This window comes from Scyliorhinus torazame, chromosome 12, assembly GCF_047496885.1.
Source record: "Scyliorhinus torazame isolate Kashiwa2021f chromosome 12, sScyTor2.1, whole genome shotgun sequence".
Classification (NCBI taxonomy): Eukaryota; Metazoa; Chordata; class Chondrichthyes; order Carcharhiniformes; family Scyliorhinidae; genus Scyliorhinus; species Scyliorhinus torazame.
In genome coordinates this window covers 159327258-159345594 of record NC_092718.1, presented here as the reverse complement: position 1 = coordinate 159345594, position 18337 = coordinate 159327258, and the positions used below count along the sequence as shown (strand labels likewise).

Below are 18337 nucleotides of genomic sequence, written 5' to 3'. Positions count from 1 at the left end.
GTACATCTCCTCTAAACCTTGCCCCTCGCACCTTAAACCTATGCCCCCTAGTAATTCACCCCTCTACCCTGGGGAAAAGCCTCTGACTATCCACTCTGTCTATGCCCCTCATAATTTTGTAGACCTCTATCAGGTCACCCCTCAACCTCCGTCGTTCCAGTGAGAACAAACTGAGTTTATTCTACCGCTCCTCATAGCTAATGCCCTCCATACCAGGCAACATCCTGGTAAATCTCTACTGCACCCTTTCTAAAGCCTCCACATCCTTCTGATAGTGTGGCGACCAGAATTGAACACTATACTCCAAGTGTGGCCTAACTAAGGTTCTATACAGCTGCAACATGACTTGCCAATTATACTCAATGCCCCGGCCAGTGAAGGCAAGCATGCCGTATGCCTTCTTGACTACCTTCTCCACCTGTGTTGCCCCTTTCAGTGACCTGTGGACCTGTACACCTAGATCTCTCTGACTGTCGATACTCTTGAAGGTTCTACCATTCACTGTATGAATGACAGGGGGCTGAATGGGCCAGTCAAACGGTTGCGCATGTTCGCGTTCCAGAGTTTAAAGGCAGATGTGGCACTTCTACAGGAAATGATTTTGAAGATTCGGGACCAGATTAGGCCGAGGAAGGGGTGGATTGGACAGATTTTTCACTCGGGGTTGGATGTGAAGACCCGGGGAGTGGCGTTTCTAATAAATAAGCAGGTAGCGCTTGAGGTGGGGAATATAGTGGCAGACCTGGGGGGGGAAGGTTTGTGATGGTGAGCAGGAAATTGGAGAGGATGCCAGTGGTCTTGGTGAATGTTGATGCCCCAAAATGATGTTGTTAGTTTCTGACCACGCGCCGCACCAGGTGGACTTGCAAGTGGACCGGGGGGGGGGGGGGCAGCGAATGCATTTGGGATTAAGAACTAACAACAAAGAAAAATTACAGCACAGGAACAGGCCATTCGGCCCTCCAAGCCTGCGCCGATCCAGATCCTCTATCTAAAACTGTCGCCTATTTTCTAAGGATCTGTATCCCTCTGCTCCCTGCCCATTCATGTATCTGTCTAGATACATCTTAAATGATGCTTTCGTGCCCGCCTCTACCACCTCCGCCGGCAATGCATTCCAGGCACCCACCTCGCTCTGCGTAAAGAACTTTCCACGCACATCTCCCTTAAACCTTCCCCCTCTCACTTTGAACTCGTGACCCCTAGTAATTGAGTCCCCCACCCTGGGGAAAAAGCTTCTTGCTATCCACCCTGTCTATACCTCTCATGATTTTGTAGACCTCAATGAGGTCCCCCCTCAACCTCCGTCTTTCTAATGAAAATAATCCTAATCTGTTCAACCTCTCTTCGTAGCTAGCGCCCTCCATACCAGGCAACATCCTGGTGAACCTCATCTGCACCTTCTCCAAAGCATCCACATCCTTTTGGTAATGTGGCGACCAGAACTGTACGCAGTATTCCAAATGTGGCCAAACCAAAGTCTTATGTAACTGTAGCATGACCTGCCAACTCTTGTACTCAATACCCCTTCCAATGAAGGAAAGCATGCCGTATGCCTTCTTGACCACTCTATCGACCTGCGCAGCCACCTTCAGGGTACAATGGACCTGAACACCCAGATCTCTCTGTACATCAATTTTCTCCAGGGCTTTTTCATTTACCATGTAGTTCGCTCTTGAATTGGATCTTCCAAAATGCATCACCTCGCATTTGCCCGGATTGAACTCCATCTGCCATTTCTCTGCCCAACTCTTCAATCTATCTATATTCTGTTGTATTCTCTGACAGTCCCCTTCACTATCTGCTACTCCACCAATCTTAGTGTCATCTGCAAACTTGCTAATCAGACCACCTATACCTTCCTCCAGATCATTTATGTATATCACAAACAACAGTGGTCCCAGCACGGATCCCTGTGGAACACCACTGGTCACAGTTCTCCATTTTGAGAAACTCCCTTCCACCACTACTCTCTGTCTCCTGTTGCCCAGCCAGTTCTTTATCCATCTAGCTAGTACACCCTGGACCCCATGAGTCTTCACTTTCTCCATCAGCCTACCATGGGGAACCTTATCAAACGCCTTGCTGAAGTCCATGTATATGACATCTACAGCCCTTCCCTCATCAATCAACTTTGTCACTTCCTCAAAGAATTAGATGTGGGGTTGTTAGCAGATGAGGAGGTGTGCGAGCGGTTGAGGGCCGCCATTCGGCGGTATATGGAGTTGAATGACACAGGTTAGGTTTTGCTCTCGCCACTCTGGGAGGCGCTTAGGCAGTGGTCAGGGGGGAGTTTAATTGATTTGGGTGCACAGGGACAAGACGGAAAGGGCAGAGATGGCTAGGCTGGTGGACGAGATCCCGCGGGTTGATAGTTGATACTCGGAGACCCCGGAGGCAGGCTTGTTGAAGGAGCGGCAGAAGCTCCAGATGGAGTTCAGGTTGTTGTCTATGGGGAAGCCATTGAGGCAGCTGCAGAGGGCCAGGGGGACAGTGTATGAATATCGGGAGAAAGCTCACCAACTCGGGAAGCAGGAGGCGGGGAGGGAGATTGGTATGGTGAAGGATGGGAGGGGGAGGGTTGGTCTGGGACCCGGTGGGGGTGAATGTGAAGTTTGACGAATTTTATGAGAGATTATATGAATCGGAGCCCCCGGCTGAGAGAGGATGCGGCAATTTTTAGATGGGTTGGAATCTCCCAAAGTGGAGGAGGATCTGGTAGAGGGGTTGGGCACCCATTGCACTGGTGGGGGTGCTGGAGGGTATGGGAATGATGCAGGCAGGGAAGATCCTGTGCCGGATGGGTTCCTGGTGGAATTTTATAAGAAGTTTTCAGGAGATCTGGGGTCCTGAAAACCTCAGATAAGGGCGTACAATGAGGCGAGGGAGGAGGGGGAGCTTCCCCCATTGTTATTGCAGGATTCGATATCCTTCATTCTGAAGAAGGATAAGGACACAGAGCAGTGTGGGTCTTATCGTCCGATCTCGCTGCTGAATGTGGACGCCAAACTGCTGGCAAAGATCTTGGCCTCGCGGATCGAGGACTGTGTACCGGGGTTGATGGAGGAGGACCAGACAGGGTTTGTAAACGGGAGGCATCCGTCCAAACGGCCTGCGCTTATTAAATGTGATTATGCTGCCCCCGCTGGGACAGGAGGGGAAGGTGGCTGTGGCTATGGACGCGGAGAAAGCCCTTGATCGGGTAGAATGGGAATATTTGTGGGAAGTACTGGGACGTTCGGGTTTGGGCAGGGGTTTGTGGATTCGGTCTGGTTGCTATATAGGGCACCAGTAGCAAGTGTGAGGATGATTTGGGTGAGCTTGGGGTATTTTGGATTGCATCGTGGGGGATGGGATCGATCGCGGACGATCTGTTACGTTACATTTCGGACCTGTCGGGAGGCATTAGAGGGGGTCATGCACGTCTTGGAGGAATTTGGACGGTTTTATGGGTATAAATTAAATATGGGGAAGAGTGAGGTTTTCCCGATTCAAGCAAGGGGACAGGAGAGGAGGCTGGATGAGCTGCTGTTTAAAATGGTGGGGGCAAACTTTAGATACTTGGGCATTCAGGTGACACGGGGATGGGAACACTTGCACAAATTGAACCTGGTGCGGTTGTTAGAGCAGATGAAGGGGGACTTTAAGAGGTGGGACATGTTCCCGCTGTCACTGGCGGGGCAGGTGCAAACCATGAAAATGTCGGTGCTTCCAAGGTTCCTATTCATTATTCAGAACCTTCTGATTTTTATCACAAATGCTTTATTTTAGGAAAGTTAACCGGGTTTGTTTGGGTGAGGAAATCTCCCCGGGAAAAGCAGGTGCTGGGGACGCGCTGGCCTTGCCAAACTTAATGAACTATTACTGGGCAGCAAATATAGCCATAGTTAGGAAGTGGGTAGTGGGGGAACGGGTCAGTGGGGGAATGGGAGCGGATGGAGGCAGCCTCTTGTAGGGACATTAGTTTAGTGGCACTGTTGATGGCGCCTCTGCCGTTCTTGCCGGCCAGGTGCTCCACAAGCCTGGTGGTGGCCCTGAGGGTGTGAGGACAGTGGCAGTAACACCTGAGATTGCAGGCTGCCTCGGTTTGGGCACCAATCTGAGGGAATCATAGGTTTGCTCTGGGGGGGCTGGATGCGGGATTCCGGGGGTGGGGATCAAGCGGTTTGGGGATCTATTCATGGGGGTGCAGCTTCTCAAGCCTAGAAGAACTGGAAGAGGAGAATGAACTACCCAATGGGAATGTGTTCCGGCATTTACTGGTTCGGAATTATGTTAGGAAGCAGGTGACGCCCTTTCCCGACCTGCGGCCCCTGGGGCTGCAGGACCAGGTGGTTTTGAAAACAAACAGCAGTTGGCGAGGGTATAGTGTGTTGGAGACTTATAAGGAATTAATGAGCGTACCCCGACAGGAGACGTTAAGCGGAAATGGGAGGAAGAGGAGGGGAGGGACATGGAGGCTGGGTTATGGGAGGAAGCTCTGAGTGAATGCATTCTCTTTGTGTGCTAGTCTTAGCCTTATTCAATTTAAAGTAGTCCATAGGGCACATATGACGGTGGCCAGGATAAGCTGCTTCTTTGAGGGGGTGGAGGATAGGTGTGGGCGTTGCGCAGTGGGGGGTCCGTGAACCATGACCACATGTTTTGGGCTTGTCCGAAACTGGAGGGATTCTGGCAGGGGTTCGCTGACGTTATATCTGAGGTATTGAGAGCGAAGATTGTCTCGAGTCCAGAAGTGGCGATCTTCGGAGTTTTGGAAGACCCGGGTGTCCACGGGGCGATAGCGGCTGACGTCTTGGCCTTTGCCTCCCTGGTAGCCCCGCTGACAGATCTTGTTGGAATGGAGGGACTCGGGGTCGCCGAAACTGGGGGGGGGGGGGGCTGTGGGTAAGCGACCACGAGGAATTCCTGAAGCCTGAAAAGATCAAGTTCGCCTTGTGGTTTTGACTTCCCAGTCAAACCACTGTGCAGTAGCCAAGACTGATAAACACATTCCTTCATCAATTTCATCTTTTGGTTACTAAAATCACTCAGACTCTGCAAACGTGACAGCTGCAGTCAGATGTAGTTCAGCTCCGAGACTTTTCACTTTTCATTCTTGTTCCAATGTTTAGAAGCCAATAGTCCCTAAATCTTCCAATTGTCTCATTGCCCGTGACTCATTTAGGAGGGCACTGAGGAGGATGTCCTTACTAAAATGAAACATTTTCCCCTCCCACCAATCATGCCCAGTTTCTAATGAGGTTTTTGTTATCTAAAATATGAGGGGTTGGTACAGAATAGATGGGGAGAAACTGTTCCCTTTGATGAAATATCAAGAATGGATGGACAGATTTAAGGTGTTTGGCAAAAGAACCGGGGCAACATGAGGAAAACGTAGCAAGGGATTCAGATCTGGAATGCATTACCAGAGTGTGTGGTGGAGGCAGATCCAGTCATGGCTTTCCTAAAGGAATTGGATGTACACCTGAAGAGAAAAGAAATTGTAGGGTTATCGGGAAAGGGTGAGTGAATGGGAAGCACGGTAGCACAGTGGTTAGCACTGTTGCTTCACAATGCCGGGGTCCCAGGTTCGATACCCGGCTTGGGACACTATCTGTGTGGAGTCTGCACGTTCGCCCCGTGTCTGCGTGGGTTTCCTCCGGGTGCTCCGCTTTCCTCCCACAAGTCCCGAAAGACGTGCTGTTAGGTAATTTGGACATTCTGAATTCTCCCTCCGTGTACCCGAACAGGCGGCGGAATGTGGCAACCAGGGGCTTTGCACAGTAACTTCATTGCAGTGTTAACGTAAGCCTACTTGTGACCATAAAGATTATTAATTAAAGAATGGGACTTAGCTACGTTGGTCCTACAGAAAGCTGGCATTGACTCACTGGGCCGAGTGGCCTCCTTCTGTGCTGTTATCACTCCAAGTCTTACTCATGGTTATATTTTCAGGTAGCTGAATAATCATTGGTATCAAATTCACAAAATTATTTGTTTGGTTGCTTCCTGTTACTCATCAGTTAGGGATTGGCAACAGTTGACAAAAATTAAGTTGATCGATCTGATTGGTCACTTTTCTACGGCTGGATCATTCTTCAATGGTGCCCACACTGACTAAGTCGAAGAGATTGGATCGAGCTTAGTTGATAACCAATGTCACGAACTGACCTTCATTTCTGTCAATCACTTCATATTTTATGCCTCTCAGCTGTGTGAACCAGAAGTGTAACACTTTTCTGAGGTGTGACCCTGCTTTGGCCACTCTGTCACTTAAACTTGATCTTTTCAGGCTTCAGGAATTCCTCGTGGTCGCTTATCCACCGCCCCCCCCCCCGGTTTCGGCGACCCCAAGTCCCTCCATTCCAACAAGATCTGTCAGCGGGGCTACCAGGGAGGCAAAGGCCAAGACGTCAGCCGCTATCGCTCCGTGGGTGTGCACTGAATGCTGACTTGTAGTTTGTTCCTTTTCTTTCAGCACGAGCTGTACATCAGAGCCTTTCAGATGTTGTCTGATTTCCCACCTGTGAGTATAGCTGCAGCCATTTTCCTCCCACCTGCTTCTTTCAAGGTGGAGAATGCGCTCTCTGTTTTTCATCGGTAAGATTTTATAAGCTTTGTGCAAATCCAGCAGCACAAGAGAGGCGATCCCCTCTTTCCATTGCTTCCTTAGATCACCGACACGAAGACCGAGACCCAATACTGCAAGATGATTCGTCAGCTCCTAGACGACCACAAAGATGTTGTCACGATGCTGGCTGAAGGTTTCAGAGAATGCCGTAAACATGTGCAGGTAGGTTAAATCCATTGTCGTGGGGGGTTTCTTTATCCTTTCATGGGATGTGGATGCCCCTGGCCAGGCCAGCATTTATGTCCCAGCCCTAATTGCCCTTGAGCTGAGTGGCTTGCTCGGCCGCTCCAGAGGCCAGTTTAGAGTCAACCACAATGCTGTGGGTCTGGAGTCACATATAGGACAGACAAGGCAAGGATGGCAGATTTCTTTCTTTAAGTATCCAATTCTTTTTTTTTTCCAATTAAGGGGCAGTTTAGCGTGGCCAATTCACCTATCCTGCACATCTTTGGGTTGTTTGGGTGAGACCCACGCAGACACGGGGAGAATGCGCAAACTCCACAAGGACAGTGACCCGGGGCCGGGATCGACCCCGGGTCCTCACAGCCATGAGGCAGCAGTGTTAACCACTGTGCCACCTTTCAGATTTCCTTTCCTGAAGGATATTAGGAATCCAGATTTTTGTTTTTCAATGCAATGCATTACAGTTTCATGGTCACCAATAATGAGACCAGCTTTCAATCCCAGATTTGTTAATTGAATTAAAATTCTAATAGCTCTCATGGTGGGATTTGAACCCATGCCCCTAAAGCATTAGCCTGGGCCTCTGGATTACCCATCCCATCTGTGGACAGATCAGAGCACCAAACCTTAGGAAGGTGTAGCGCAGGTTTACAAGAATGATAACTGGACTACAGGGGTTAAGTTACGAGGAGAGGTTACACAAATTAGGCCTGTTTTTCACTAGAATTTAGAAGGTTAAGGGGTGATCAGATTGAAATTTTCAAGATATTGACAGGGCAGATACATATAAACTGTTTCCACTGGTTGGAGGTTTTGGAACGAGGGGGCATGGTCTAAAAATGAGGGCCAGACCATTCAGGAGAGATGTTGGGAAGCACTTCTTCACACAAGGGGTGGTAGGAGTTTGGAACTCTCTTCTACAAATGGCAATTAATGTCAGATCAGTTGTTAACAAAACCTTTTGTTTAGCATAGGGATTAAGTGATATGGTCCAAAGGCAGGTATATGGAATTAGGGCACAGCATGATCTCATTGAGTGGTGGAGCTGACGAATGTGATATAAAATAGTTACTTTAGAGATACTAGTTAATGTAATGTAGAAATAAGCCACTTTGATTCTTGCAGTTAGGGACAAAGGAATTCGAGACCGCATGGAAAAAGCAGGAAGAGGTGTGTCTATGAGAGTGATGCTGCATTGATAGGGGCCAGAGAAAGGGATTGGAAGTGAGCCAATCAGAATAGATTAAACAGGTCAGGAGGGACCTAGGCTGACCTATGTCCGTCGAGTATGTGAAACTTGATACCATTTGAATTGATTTTGCAGAGATCCCTTTGTCTTTTAGTCAGTCGTTTTTCTGGAGTGTAAGAGGCTGGATGTCCTGTTACATTTCTGTAAGATGATTAAGCTTGCAAGCTAAATAAATAACTTCTGTTTACGTGCGAATCCGTCTCAACTTTTATTGAGGCCAGACTGACAGGGAAAGAAATTTGGAGATCTACAGAGCAGGCTCGAGGGGCTGAATGGCCTACTCCTGTTCCTATGTTCCAACATGTGACAATAAGGGGCAGTTTAGCACAGGGCTAAATCGCTGGCTTTGAAAGCAGACCAAGGCAGACCAGCAGCACCGTTCAATTCCCGTACCGGCCTCCCCGAACAGGCGCCGGAATGTGGCGACTAGGGGCTTTTCACAGTAACTTCATTTGAAGCCTACTTGTGACAATAAGCGATTTTCATTCATTTCATTTCATTCATCTCTCCCTCCATTAGGCAGCTCCAAGTACAAGCTTTCCTGTTAAAATGAGTTCTAAGTTTTGATTGAAAGAACGGTCTAAAACAACTATTTTGAGCAAGATGGTTTTCGTTAGTTAGCTCAATTGGCGGCACTTAAGAACATAAGACCATAAGACATAGGAGCGGAAGTAAGGCCATTCGGCCCATCGAGTCCACTCCACCATTCAATCATGGCTGATTTCAACTCCATTTACCCGCTCTCTCTCCATAGCCCTTAATTCCTCGAGAAATCAAGAATTTATCAACTTCTGTCTTAAAGACGCTCAACGTCCCGGCCTCCACCGCCCTCTGTGGCAATGAATTCCACAGACCCACCACTCTCTGGCTGAAGAAATTTCTCCTCATCTCTGTTCTAAAGTGACTCCCTTTTATTCTAAGGCTGAGAGAGTGTTTGTTTTGAGCAGGCAAGTTGTGCAAATTTCAATGTTGGGCTGGGTGCCATTTTTGACAGTTGATTGTCTAATGGTAAATTATTGCATTGTCCGTCAGAAGGGCTCTTCAGCCACACTAAGGCAGACTTGGTTTATATGTGTCCGGTCCTGGGATAATTCTATTGTAGTCTCTCCTAATCTGGCCAGTTCTGGATCCACCCCCTCTGCTTTTCAACAACTCTAGAGCTACCCAACTCCTTATGCACAAACCTGCTTTGGCCAAAGACAACTTAAATGCCATTGTTTTGAAATGACTTTTTTGATTGTATTCAAGCACCTCTTGGTGCAACAACATGATCCATGTGTGAAACTTCGATATTATTGCGCTCTCTGGCCATTTTGAATTGTGTGTTTTGCAATAAAGTATATTTTTGCAACAACAAAAAACGTGATCAAAAAGAGGTAGGTTTTGAGAAGAATCTTAAAGGAATAAAAGAGAGGGGGAAAGTTTGGGGAGAAAATTTCAAGCTTATGCTATGCCCTTGCAATATCTGAAGGTGAAATCGCCAACAGGGGTTAAAATTGGGCATGTGCGTGCAGCATGTTGGCACAGTGGTTTGCACTGCTGCCTTTTGGCGCCAAGGTCCAAGGTTCGTTCAATCCCGGCCCTAGGTCACTGTTTATGTGGAGTTTGCACATTCGCCCTGTGTTTGAATGGGTTTCGCCCCCCACAACCCAAAGATGTGCAGGCTAGGTGGATTGGCCACGCTGAATTGCCCTTAATTGGGAAAATGAATTGGGTACTCTAAATTTCTAAAAACTAAATTGGGGATGTACAAGAGGCCATAACTGGAGGGTTGTGGGGCTGCAGGCGATTAGAGAGTGGGTGTGGGTGCATTTGAAAACTAGGATGAGAATTTTAAAATGCCGCTGTTGCCATACTGGGAGCCAATCTAGCTCCGAGAATACGGGCAGTGGGAGAAGAGCAGAACTTGGTTTGGGTTAAGATTCAAGCAGTAGAGGTTTGAACAAGCAAGTTCACGGAGAGTGCAAGGTGGGAAGCCAGCTAAGAGGGTATGGAATGGTCGAGCCTGCAAGTAACAAAAGGCACAGATGAAAGCTCTGGAGCAAGACACTCGCTAACAGGGTGTTTTCAGCTGCATTTCATTGGAAGTTCTCAATTTTCCAGGATGAATCATTGATCCGTTCTTTCCTGGACAACACACTGACCTCTCGACTGGGAATCAGAATGCTGGCCACGCACCATCTGACCCTGTACGAAAATAATGTAAGTACACAACAGGACTGTAAAACCTTCAGTAAAGATCCACTCCAACTGCCTGCACTTTTTGTGAGTTGAGTACAGATTCTGGCAGGGTGTTGTTTGCACAGCTTTATCCGGAATTCCTATCTGGCTGTCAGACTTGCTGAGCCAGCCTTTTGGTGAAGGGGATTTGAAATACCAGGTGCTGAATCATGGCCAGCCGTCTCTCCGGGTCAGCCAAAACCAGCTCCAGCCGGTCTAAAAGCAGAACTTGACTGGTTCTCAGAAGCGAGGTGCTTGGCTTGCATATAGGGAAAATGTGTTGCAACTGGGGGAGGGAATTACTTCAAAGTAAACACGGGATATGTGTAATGAACATATCCAATGGAGTGAAATTCATCTGCTGCTAGGAGCTAAGCAATCAGTGTGTTGTCCTTCCGCGTGACTCTATCCGGATCAAGTGCTGATTATGTTTATGATTTAATTGCTACCCACGGTACGTATGGTGTAGCAACAAATGCTGAGGGCACCCAAAAGTTACTGAGTGACAGCTAGCAAAGGGAGGCAAGGGTGTTGTTAACAAGGGCAGAATTCCATGATGGCATTAGTTGCTATTTTAGGTTGAAGGTTGGCTTGGAAATGTTAAAATTTTCCCCCTCACTCCAGGCAAATAATGGTCAATGATTTTTTTTCTGGATCACTGGTGGAGGGAGATCAGTCTCCTAAAAGAGACAGCGGCAGAGCACCAAGGGTGATGGGGCCCATTGTGTGTGGGGGGGGGGGGGGGGGTTTATTCAATCGAGGTGAGGTGGTTACACTCTTGCTCTTCGACACGGCCAATCACTTTGCCATCGCTGATATTCACCGTGGCAATACCAGTTTTGGCAGCGCTCGCATCTCCCAAGAAGTAACATTTACCCATCATTGATCAAATGGAAACCCGATACTTTGCAGCCACTTTGAGTTTGTATAAAATACAACAGTCAATTTGTGAGGAGCAGGGTCCCATAAACAGTAATGACCAGCTAATCCGGTGTTAGTGATGTGGGGGGAGGGGTAAATCCTGGCAAGGACACCAGGGAGAACTCTCCAGTCTTTCCCCACATGTATTCCCATTGAGTCTTTTATGTCCATTGGAAAAAGCAACTAGGGGCCTTGATTTAAAGAATGTTGCATCTAAAAGATGCCTCCCACAATGTAGCCCACCTACAGTACCGTATTAGAATATCAACCTGGATTTTACACTCTGGTCTCTGGAGTGGGGATAGAACCCTTAACCTTCTGATTCAGAGGCAAGGGTCTTACCACTGCACCACCACTGCTGTTGTTTCTGAGACCTTATTCCTTCTGTGTTAACCTGTGGCTGAAGTTACTTATGTAACTGTCATCAATGGGTGGGATGTATGTTTATTCCCAGGACTAGCTCCAATGCAGTTAAATAAAGTATGAGTAAGAAGGCTGGTCTCAGTAGGCAAGGGTACCGCTGAGCTCTGTTCCCTGTTCTCTCTCAAAGCCCTTCAACACTCATTAATCTGAATTCAGGAAGACCATCGGTTTCCTGGCCCAAAACATATTCGGCATCTTTGGAATGATATATTGATGCGGTGAGATGCAGTTTGGTGGGAGGGAGCATGTGTGGAGCATAATCATGTCAGACCAAATGGCCTGTTTCTGTAGATTCAATGTAATCTCCTTCCTGAATTCTGTTCCCCTATTTTCTTTCCACAGCCTGACTTTGTGGGAATTATCTGCACGCGATTGTCTCCAAAGAGGATCATTGAGAAATGGGTAGATTTTGCTAGGTGAGTTTCCCCCTCGGTTATAATGGATAGCTGGTTGGAAGCCATGGGGAAGGTGTTTGGACTGGTTCTCCGAGGGCGGGTTGGTGGTGTGATGCCTCGTGGATCCCTGACGCTGTAGTCCAAGAGTCTTATCCAGTGAGGCTGGTCTGGTTCCCAGACTGCTCACAGATGCTGGAGTTGGGCACAGCAGGCTTTACTGCCGATGATGCCTCCCATGGGAAGGAGACATATAAACAGTGATTCTCCATGTACAGTACACTCAAACGCCTACTCCTCTTTCATTCCCTAAGAGGTCATTGACAAACATGGGCTTCCATTTGATTGGCTCATGGTTATCCTTGGCAAAGTACCGCTGTGGTTTGCCGTTGCCTTCTGTGGTATGACTGACCAAGAAACACTCACTATTACCGTTGCAATCAGGCGTATTGGAAAGATTTAATGACTGATAATCATCAACCAGGTTATGTACACCCCTTCCATGGCCACCAAGCACTGGAGTGGGACTTGAACCTGGAGCTTCTGGCAATAGACAAGGATGCGACCTAAATACCTTATTCCTTCTGTGTTAACGTGTGCCTGAAGTTAATTATTTAGCTGTCAGAGGTGGGTGGGATGTATGGTTATACCTAGGACGAGTTGCAATGCAGTTAAACTATGTACGAGTGCGAAGGATGGCCTCCGAAGAGAAGAGAAAATCAAAGATCACTCACTGGCTCATCCATTGTTACCAGATAGTAAGACCTGAAAGTGAATTCTGTAGAACGGTCATTTAGATCCAAAATGTTAACTCTGTTTCTCTCCACAGATGCTGCCAGACCTGCTGAGTTTATCCAGCATTTTCTGTTTTTATTTTAGACCAGAATGTGAATTCTATTATGTAGTCACGCTAACAGATTTTAGGAAAACCATGGGTCAGAAACATGTCACCTCAATTGAATGCCTGTAAAACACGACATTACCTGGTTTGTGAAACCAATTACTTCTGGGAAATCCTTCACCGTCATTTTTTCAAATTCGGACACCCTCTGTCCCTCTCCCGCAGAGTAAAATAACACCGTGCAGGCGCTTCACTGACTCTCCCTGAAGTTGGGGTTTCAATTTGATTATATATGGGATTCAGTCTTAAGTGCAGTGTGTTTTGATGCCAGCGTGCTGTGGTAAAGTTCGGATGTGGCACACACTAGCACAGTTGAACTAGAAAACCGGACGAGTATACAGATCATGGTTGCAGTTGCTTTTTAACCCCTTTTCTTGTGTATTCCTAGAGGGGGAAAGAAACAAACATGTCTTCTGGCAGAACTGCTTTCTTTCAACTCACATGCCCACAGCCTGGGATATAACTCATAGGAGAGGGTTTCTGCTGAGATGGTAATCAACGTTCATTATCTCCGCAAGAGTTTACAGTTCAGATTTTGCATTGCATCTCTTCCTTTGAAGTGTCTCAGTTGGCAAAAGGATGTGACATTCCGTTGTCTCCCTCAGTGCTGCAGCATCTTATCTGAAAGACCGTACCTTTGGTGCAGTACTCAGTACTGCCGTGGAGTGTCAAATTGCATTTTATACTGGTCTCTGGAGTGAACCTTGTACCTACAACCTTCTGGCTCAGACGTGCGAGTTTTACCAACTTTAGTCATGAAAAGCGGGAACTCCAAACAGATGTGTCATCCAGTTATTCGGGCACACTTTTAATAGGCAGTGGGTGACTATTAAAAGGAGCTCTACCTGTTCCTGGCAATGGATTACTTAATTGTCTGTGCTTTTTCGTTTTAGCTGCTCTTTCTGCATAATAGTACCTAAATCACAGATTGTAAATTTTCTTTTTATCTATTTCCTTTTTAAAAAAAAAAAAACTATTTTTATTCTCCTCCTTTTTCACATTTTCTCCCGAATTTACACCCACCAACAATAAACAATAACCAGCAACAAATATGTCAATCTCCATAACGATAACAACGATCCCATCCTCTCACCAACCCCCAAACATCAGCCCGCATGTTTACATAAACAAATGACAAAAAGGAATCAGGGATTACCCGTAGTCGCCCTTAATACACACAGCCCCCCTCCCACCCATCCCCCCCAACTAATGTTCGATGTTATCCAGTTCTTGAAAATGCATAATGAATAATGCCCATGACTTGTAGAACCCCTCCGTCCTTCCCCTCAGTTCAAATTTAACCTTCTCAGAGTCAAGAATTCCAACAGGTGTCCCCCCCGCCACACCAGGGCACAGGGTGGAGAGGCTGCTCTCCATCCCAACAGGATCTGCCTTCAGGCGATCAATGAGGTGAAGGCTATGATATCTGCCTCCTCACCCGTATCCAACCCTGGCTGGTCCGACACCCCGAATATGGCCCGGGTCCAGTTTCACATGCACCACCTTGGAGATTACCCTAAAAATCTCCTTCCAGTACTCCTCTAGCTTTGGACAAGACCAGAACATATGAACGTGATTAGCAGGGCTACCCCCGCAACACTCACATACATCTTCTACTCCTTCAAAGAATCGGCTCATCCTCGCCCTCGTGAGGTGTGCTCTATATACCATCTTCAGCTGTATCAGCCCCAACCTCGCATACGAGCTGGAGGCATTTACTCTCTGGAGCACCTCACACCAGACCCCCTCCTCTATAACCTCTCCCAACTCTTCCTCCCACTTTACTTTGATCTCTTCCAGTGGTGCCTTATCCTCTTCCAAAATAACTTCATACACTGCCCCCTTCTCGTCAGCACCTCCTCCAGCAATGTGGAGGCCGGTTCCTCCGGGAAGCTCTGTATTTCTTTTCTGGCAAAACCTCGAACCTGCATGTATCTAAACATTTCTCCCTGCTCCAGCCCATACTTCGCTTCCAGTTCCCTCAATCCTGCAAACCGACCCCTAAGAAACAAATCTTTTAGCGTCTTAATACCCTTCTCATTTCCGAAAATTTCCATCCCACCTCCCTGGCTCAAATCTGTGGTTCCCCCGAATCGGCATTTCTCTTGACCTTGCCCCTAACCCAAAGTGTTGGCGAAACTGCCTCCAGATTTTCAATGAAGCTATTATTACCGGACCCCCTGAGTATTTCCCCGGAGCTATCGGGAGCGGCGCTGTTGCTAGTGCTTTCAGTCCCGACCCCCTGCACAAACTCTCCTCCATTCTAACTCACTGGGAATCAACCCCTCTGACCCAGCTCCGCACCTTCTCCACATTCGCCGCCCAGTAGTAGTACATCAGGTTCGGAAGACCTAAACCTCCTGCCTGCCTTCCCCTCTGTAGCAGCACCTTTCTCACTCTGGCCACCTTCCCTCCCCATATGAATGAGGTAATCCTTCCCTCAATCTCCCTGAAGAAAGCCTTTGGCAGGAAAATCGGTAGGCATTGAAAAATAAACAGAAATTGCGGCAACACATTGATTTTAACTGCCTGTACCCGACCCGCCAGTGACAGAGGGAGACCATCCCACCTTGCCAGATCAGCTTTCACTCTCCCCACCAAACTAGTGATGTTGTACCTGCGAAGCCTCCCCCCACTCCCAGGCAACCTGCACCCCCAGATACTTAAAATGAGTCCCTGCTCTACGGAATGGCAGCCCCCCCCACCTCTGCCCCACACCCGGCCGAGACACCACAAAATACTCACTCTTGTCGAGGTTCAGCTTGTATCCCGAGAAAGACCCAAATACCCGCAGTAGCTTCAATATTCCTCCTATCGACACACTCGGTTCCGACACATATAACAGCAAGTCATCAGCATATAAGGACACCCTATGCTCTATCCCCTCCCGCACCATTCCTTTCCATGCCCCCGAACCTCTTAATGCGATGGCCAATGGCTCAATCGAAAGTGCAAACAGCAGGGGGGGACATAGGACATCCCTGTCTCGTCCCACGGTGGAGAGAAAAGTATCTCGAGCTGATGTTGTTCGTGCAGACACTGGCCTTCGGCTCCTTATATAGTAGCTTTATCCAGTTCACAAATCTTGGTCCAATCCCAAACCGCTCCAGAACTGTCATCAAGTACCCCCATTCTACCCGGTCAAACGCCTTCCCGGCGTCCAACGCCACAACCACCTCTGTTTCCTTCCCTTCCACCAGTGCCATAACGACGTTCAAAACCCCTCCTAATGTTTGAAAAAAGCTGCCTCGCTCTCATGAACCCCGTCTGATCCTCACCTATCACCTTCGGAAGACACTCCTCAAGCCTATCCGCCAGTACCTTCGCCAATACCTTTGCGTCCACATTCAGAAGTGATATGGGCCTATACGACCCACACTCCATCGTGAAATGGATGCCTGCCCTAAGGTTTGTGGCATCACCCCCTTCCCTATTGCCTTTTCAAACATCCCCACCATCAGGGGTGCCAGCTTATCCTTGAATTTTTAAATAATATTCCACCAGAAACCCATCCAGCCCTGCCCCCTTCCCCGACTGCATCCTCCCAATCGCATCCTTTATCTCCTGCTTCACTATTGCTCTTTCTAATGTAGCCCAGTCCCCCTTCCCTAGCCTCGGCCCATCCAGAAATTCCTGCAGCTCACGGTCTCAACCGGGTGGCTCTGACCTGTACAACCTCTCATAATATTCCTCAAAAACCTTGTTAATCAGCTCCGGAGCCACCACCAACTTCCCTGCCCTATCCCTCACCTGAAGAATTTCCCTTGCCGCTGCTTCCCTCCGGAGCTGACCTGCTAACATACCCGCCTTATCTCCATGTTCATAAACTGCACCCCTTGCTCGTCTCAGTTAGCGCACCGCCTTCCTGGTGGACAGTCGGTCGAAGCTCGCCTGTAGTTCCTTCCTCTTTTCCAGCTTCGCTGGGTCCCCATCTTCTGCATAACTCCTATCTACCTCCAACATCTCATCTATTACCCTCTACTGCTCCAATCTCTCCTCTTTGTCCACCCTGGCCTTAAACAAAATTACCTCACCCCTCACCACCGCCTTTAGAGCCTCCTAGACAACTGCCTTCGATACCTCACCCGTACAGTTGAAACCTACATATTCCTGAATTACCTTTTCAGTTTTCTCACAGAACACTTGGTTCCCCAAAAGCCTCACATCTAATTTCCACCCCGGCCTCTGCGTTACCCCTTTCTCCAGTACCATATCCACCCAATGCGGAGCATGATCTGACACTGCAATTGCCGAGCATTCCGACCCCTTAACCCCAGCCAGCAAAGCCTTTCCCACCACAGAAAAGTCGATCCGCGGGTATACCTTATGGACTGCTGAGAAAAACGAGTACGCCCGTTCCCTTGGGTGCAGGAACCTCCAAGAGTCCACCCCTCCCATTTCCACCATTAGCCCAGCCAGCGCCTTCCCCCCCCCCCCCACTATCAGTTTGGGTGTGTCCAAGTCAGGGATGGCCCCAAACACCTTCCTCGCGAATCCCACATCGTCCAAATTGGGACCGTATACATTTAACAGCGCCACTAATCTCCCCTCCAGTGCCCCTGTCACAATCACATATCTATCCCCCTGATCTGCCACCACCTTCTCCATCTGGAAGCGTACCCTTTTTACTGATCAGCACTGCTACCCCTCGAGCCCTTCTGTCGAATCCAGAGTGAAACACTTGACTAACCCAGCCCTTTTTAAGTCTCACCTGGTCCTGCACCCTCAAGTGAGTCTCCTGCAGCATTGTCACATTGGCTTTCAAACTTTTAAGATGCGCAAGCCCCCTTGACCTCTTGACCGGACCTCCTAGCCCTCTCATTCCACGTGACTATCCTAACTGGGGGTCTCTCACCCCCCCCCCACCTTTCTTATCCACCATCATCATACCACCGGGCCCTGCCCCATAAACCTGACCCGCCCCTGTCCACTGTTAACATCGAACCCCCCCCCCCCCCCCAAGAACCTACCTTTCCCCTTGAAAAAACATCTCCCAGCATCAATCCCTTTCCCCCCCCCCCCCCCCCCCCTCTCGCTCGCCTCGTAGGCCCATTTAAGCCTGCTATCCAGGCTCCAACGTCCGCAGCCCTCCTCTCACCTCACCTCCGTTCACTAGCTGATTTTAGTTAGCTAGCGCTGGTGGCTCCCCCCGCCAAAATATATTGTCCCCTTCCCACCCAGTCCCAGAGTCTATTTCCTTTTTTAATGATACTCTGGGACCAGACATATCTTACCTTCGGGTTCTAGTGGTCTTGTGCCGCAATGTAAATGCACTCACCTGGGGAATGCAGTACAGCATACTGTGCTTAATCCTGATTGTATCTCCAGTTTGAACGCAAGGTGTGGTATGATCTACTTACCAGTATCCTGGATTTTCCCTCGTAATGTTGTGGGCAGATTAGTAAAATTGGAACACCATGCGCTTCGCAGTGTCA

General features: G+C 48.4%; 1 protein-coding gene across 5 annotated transcripts in view; it reads left to right on the top strand.

Moving 5' to 3' along the window:
• Nucleotides 1-18337, top strand: part of bckdk (branched chain ketoacid dehydrogenase kinase) — a 104339-nt gene that overhangs the window by 31324 nt on the left and 54678 nt on the right. For all 5 annotated transcript variants that reach the window (XM_072469257.1, XM_072469255.1, XM_072469254.1 and 2 more), the window contains exons 4-7: nucleotides 6461-6508; nucleotides 6656-6775; nucleotides 10149-10247; nucleotides 11952-12025. In XM_072469257.1, the coding sequence (XP_072325358.1) occupies nucleotides 6461-6508; nucleotides 6656-6775; nucleotides 10149-10247; nucleotides 11952-12025 (341 nt within the window). The remainder of the gene's footprint in view (nucleotides 1-6460; nucleotides 6509-6655; nucleotides 6776-10148; nucleotides 10248-11951; nucleotides 12026-18337) is intronic.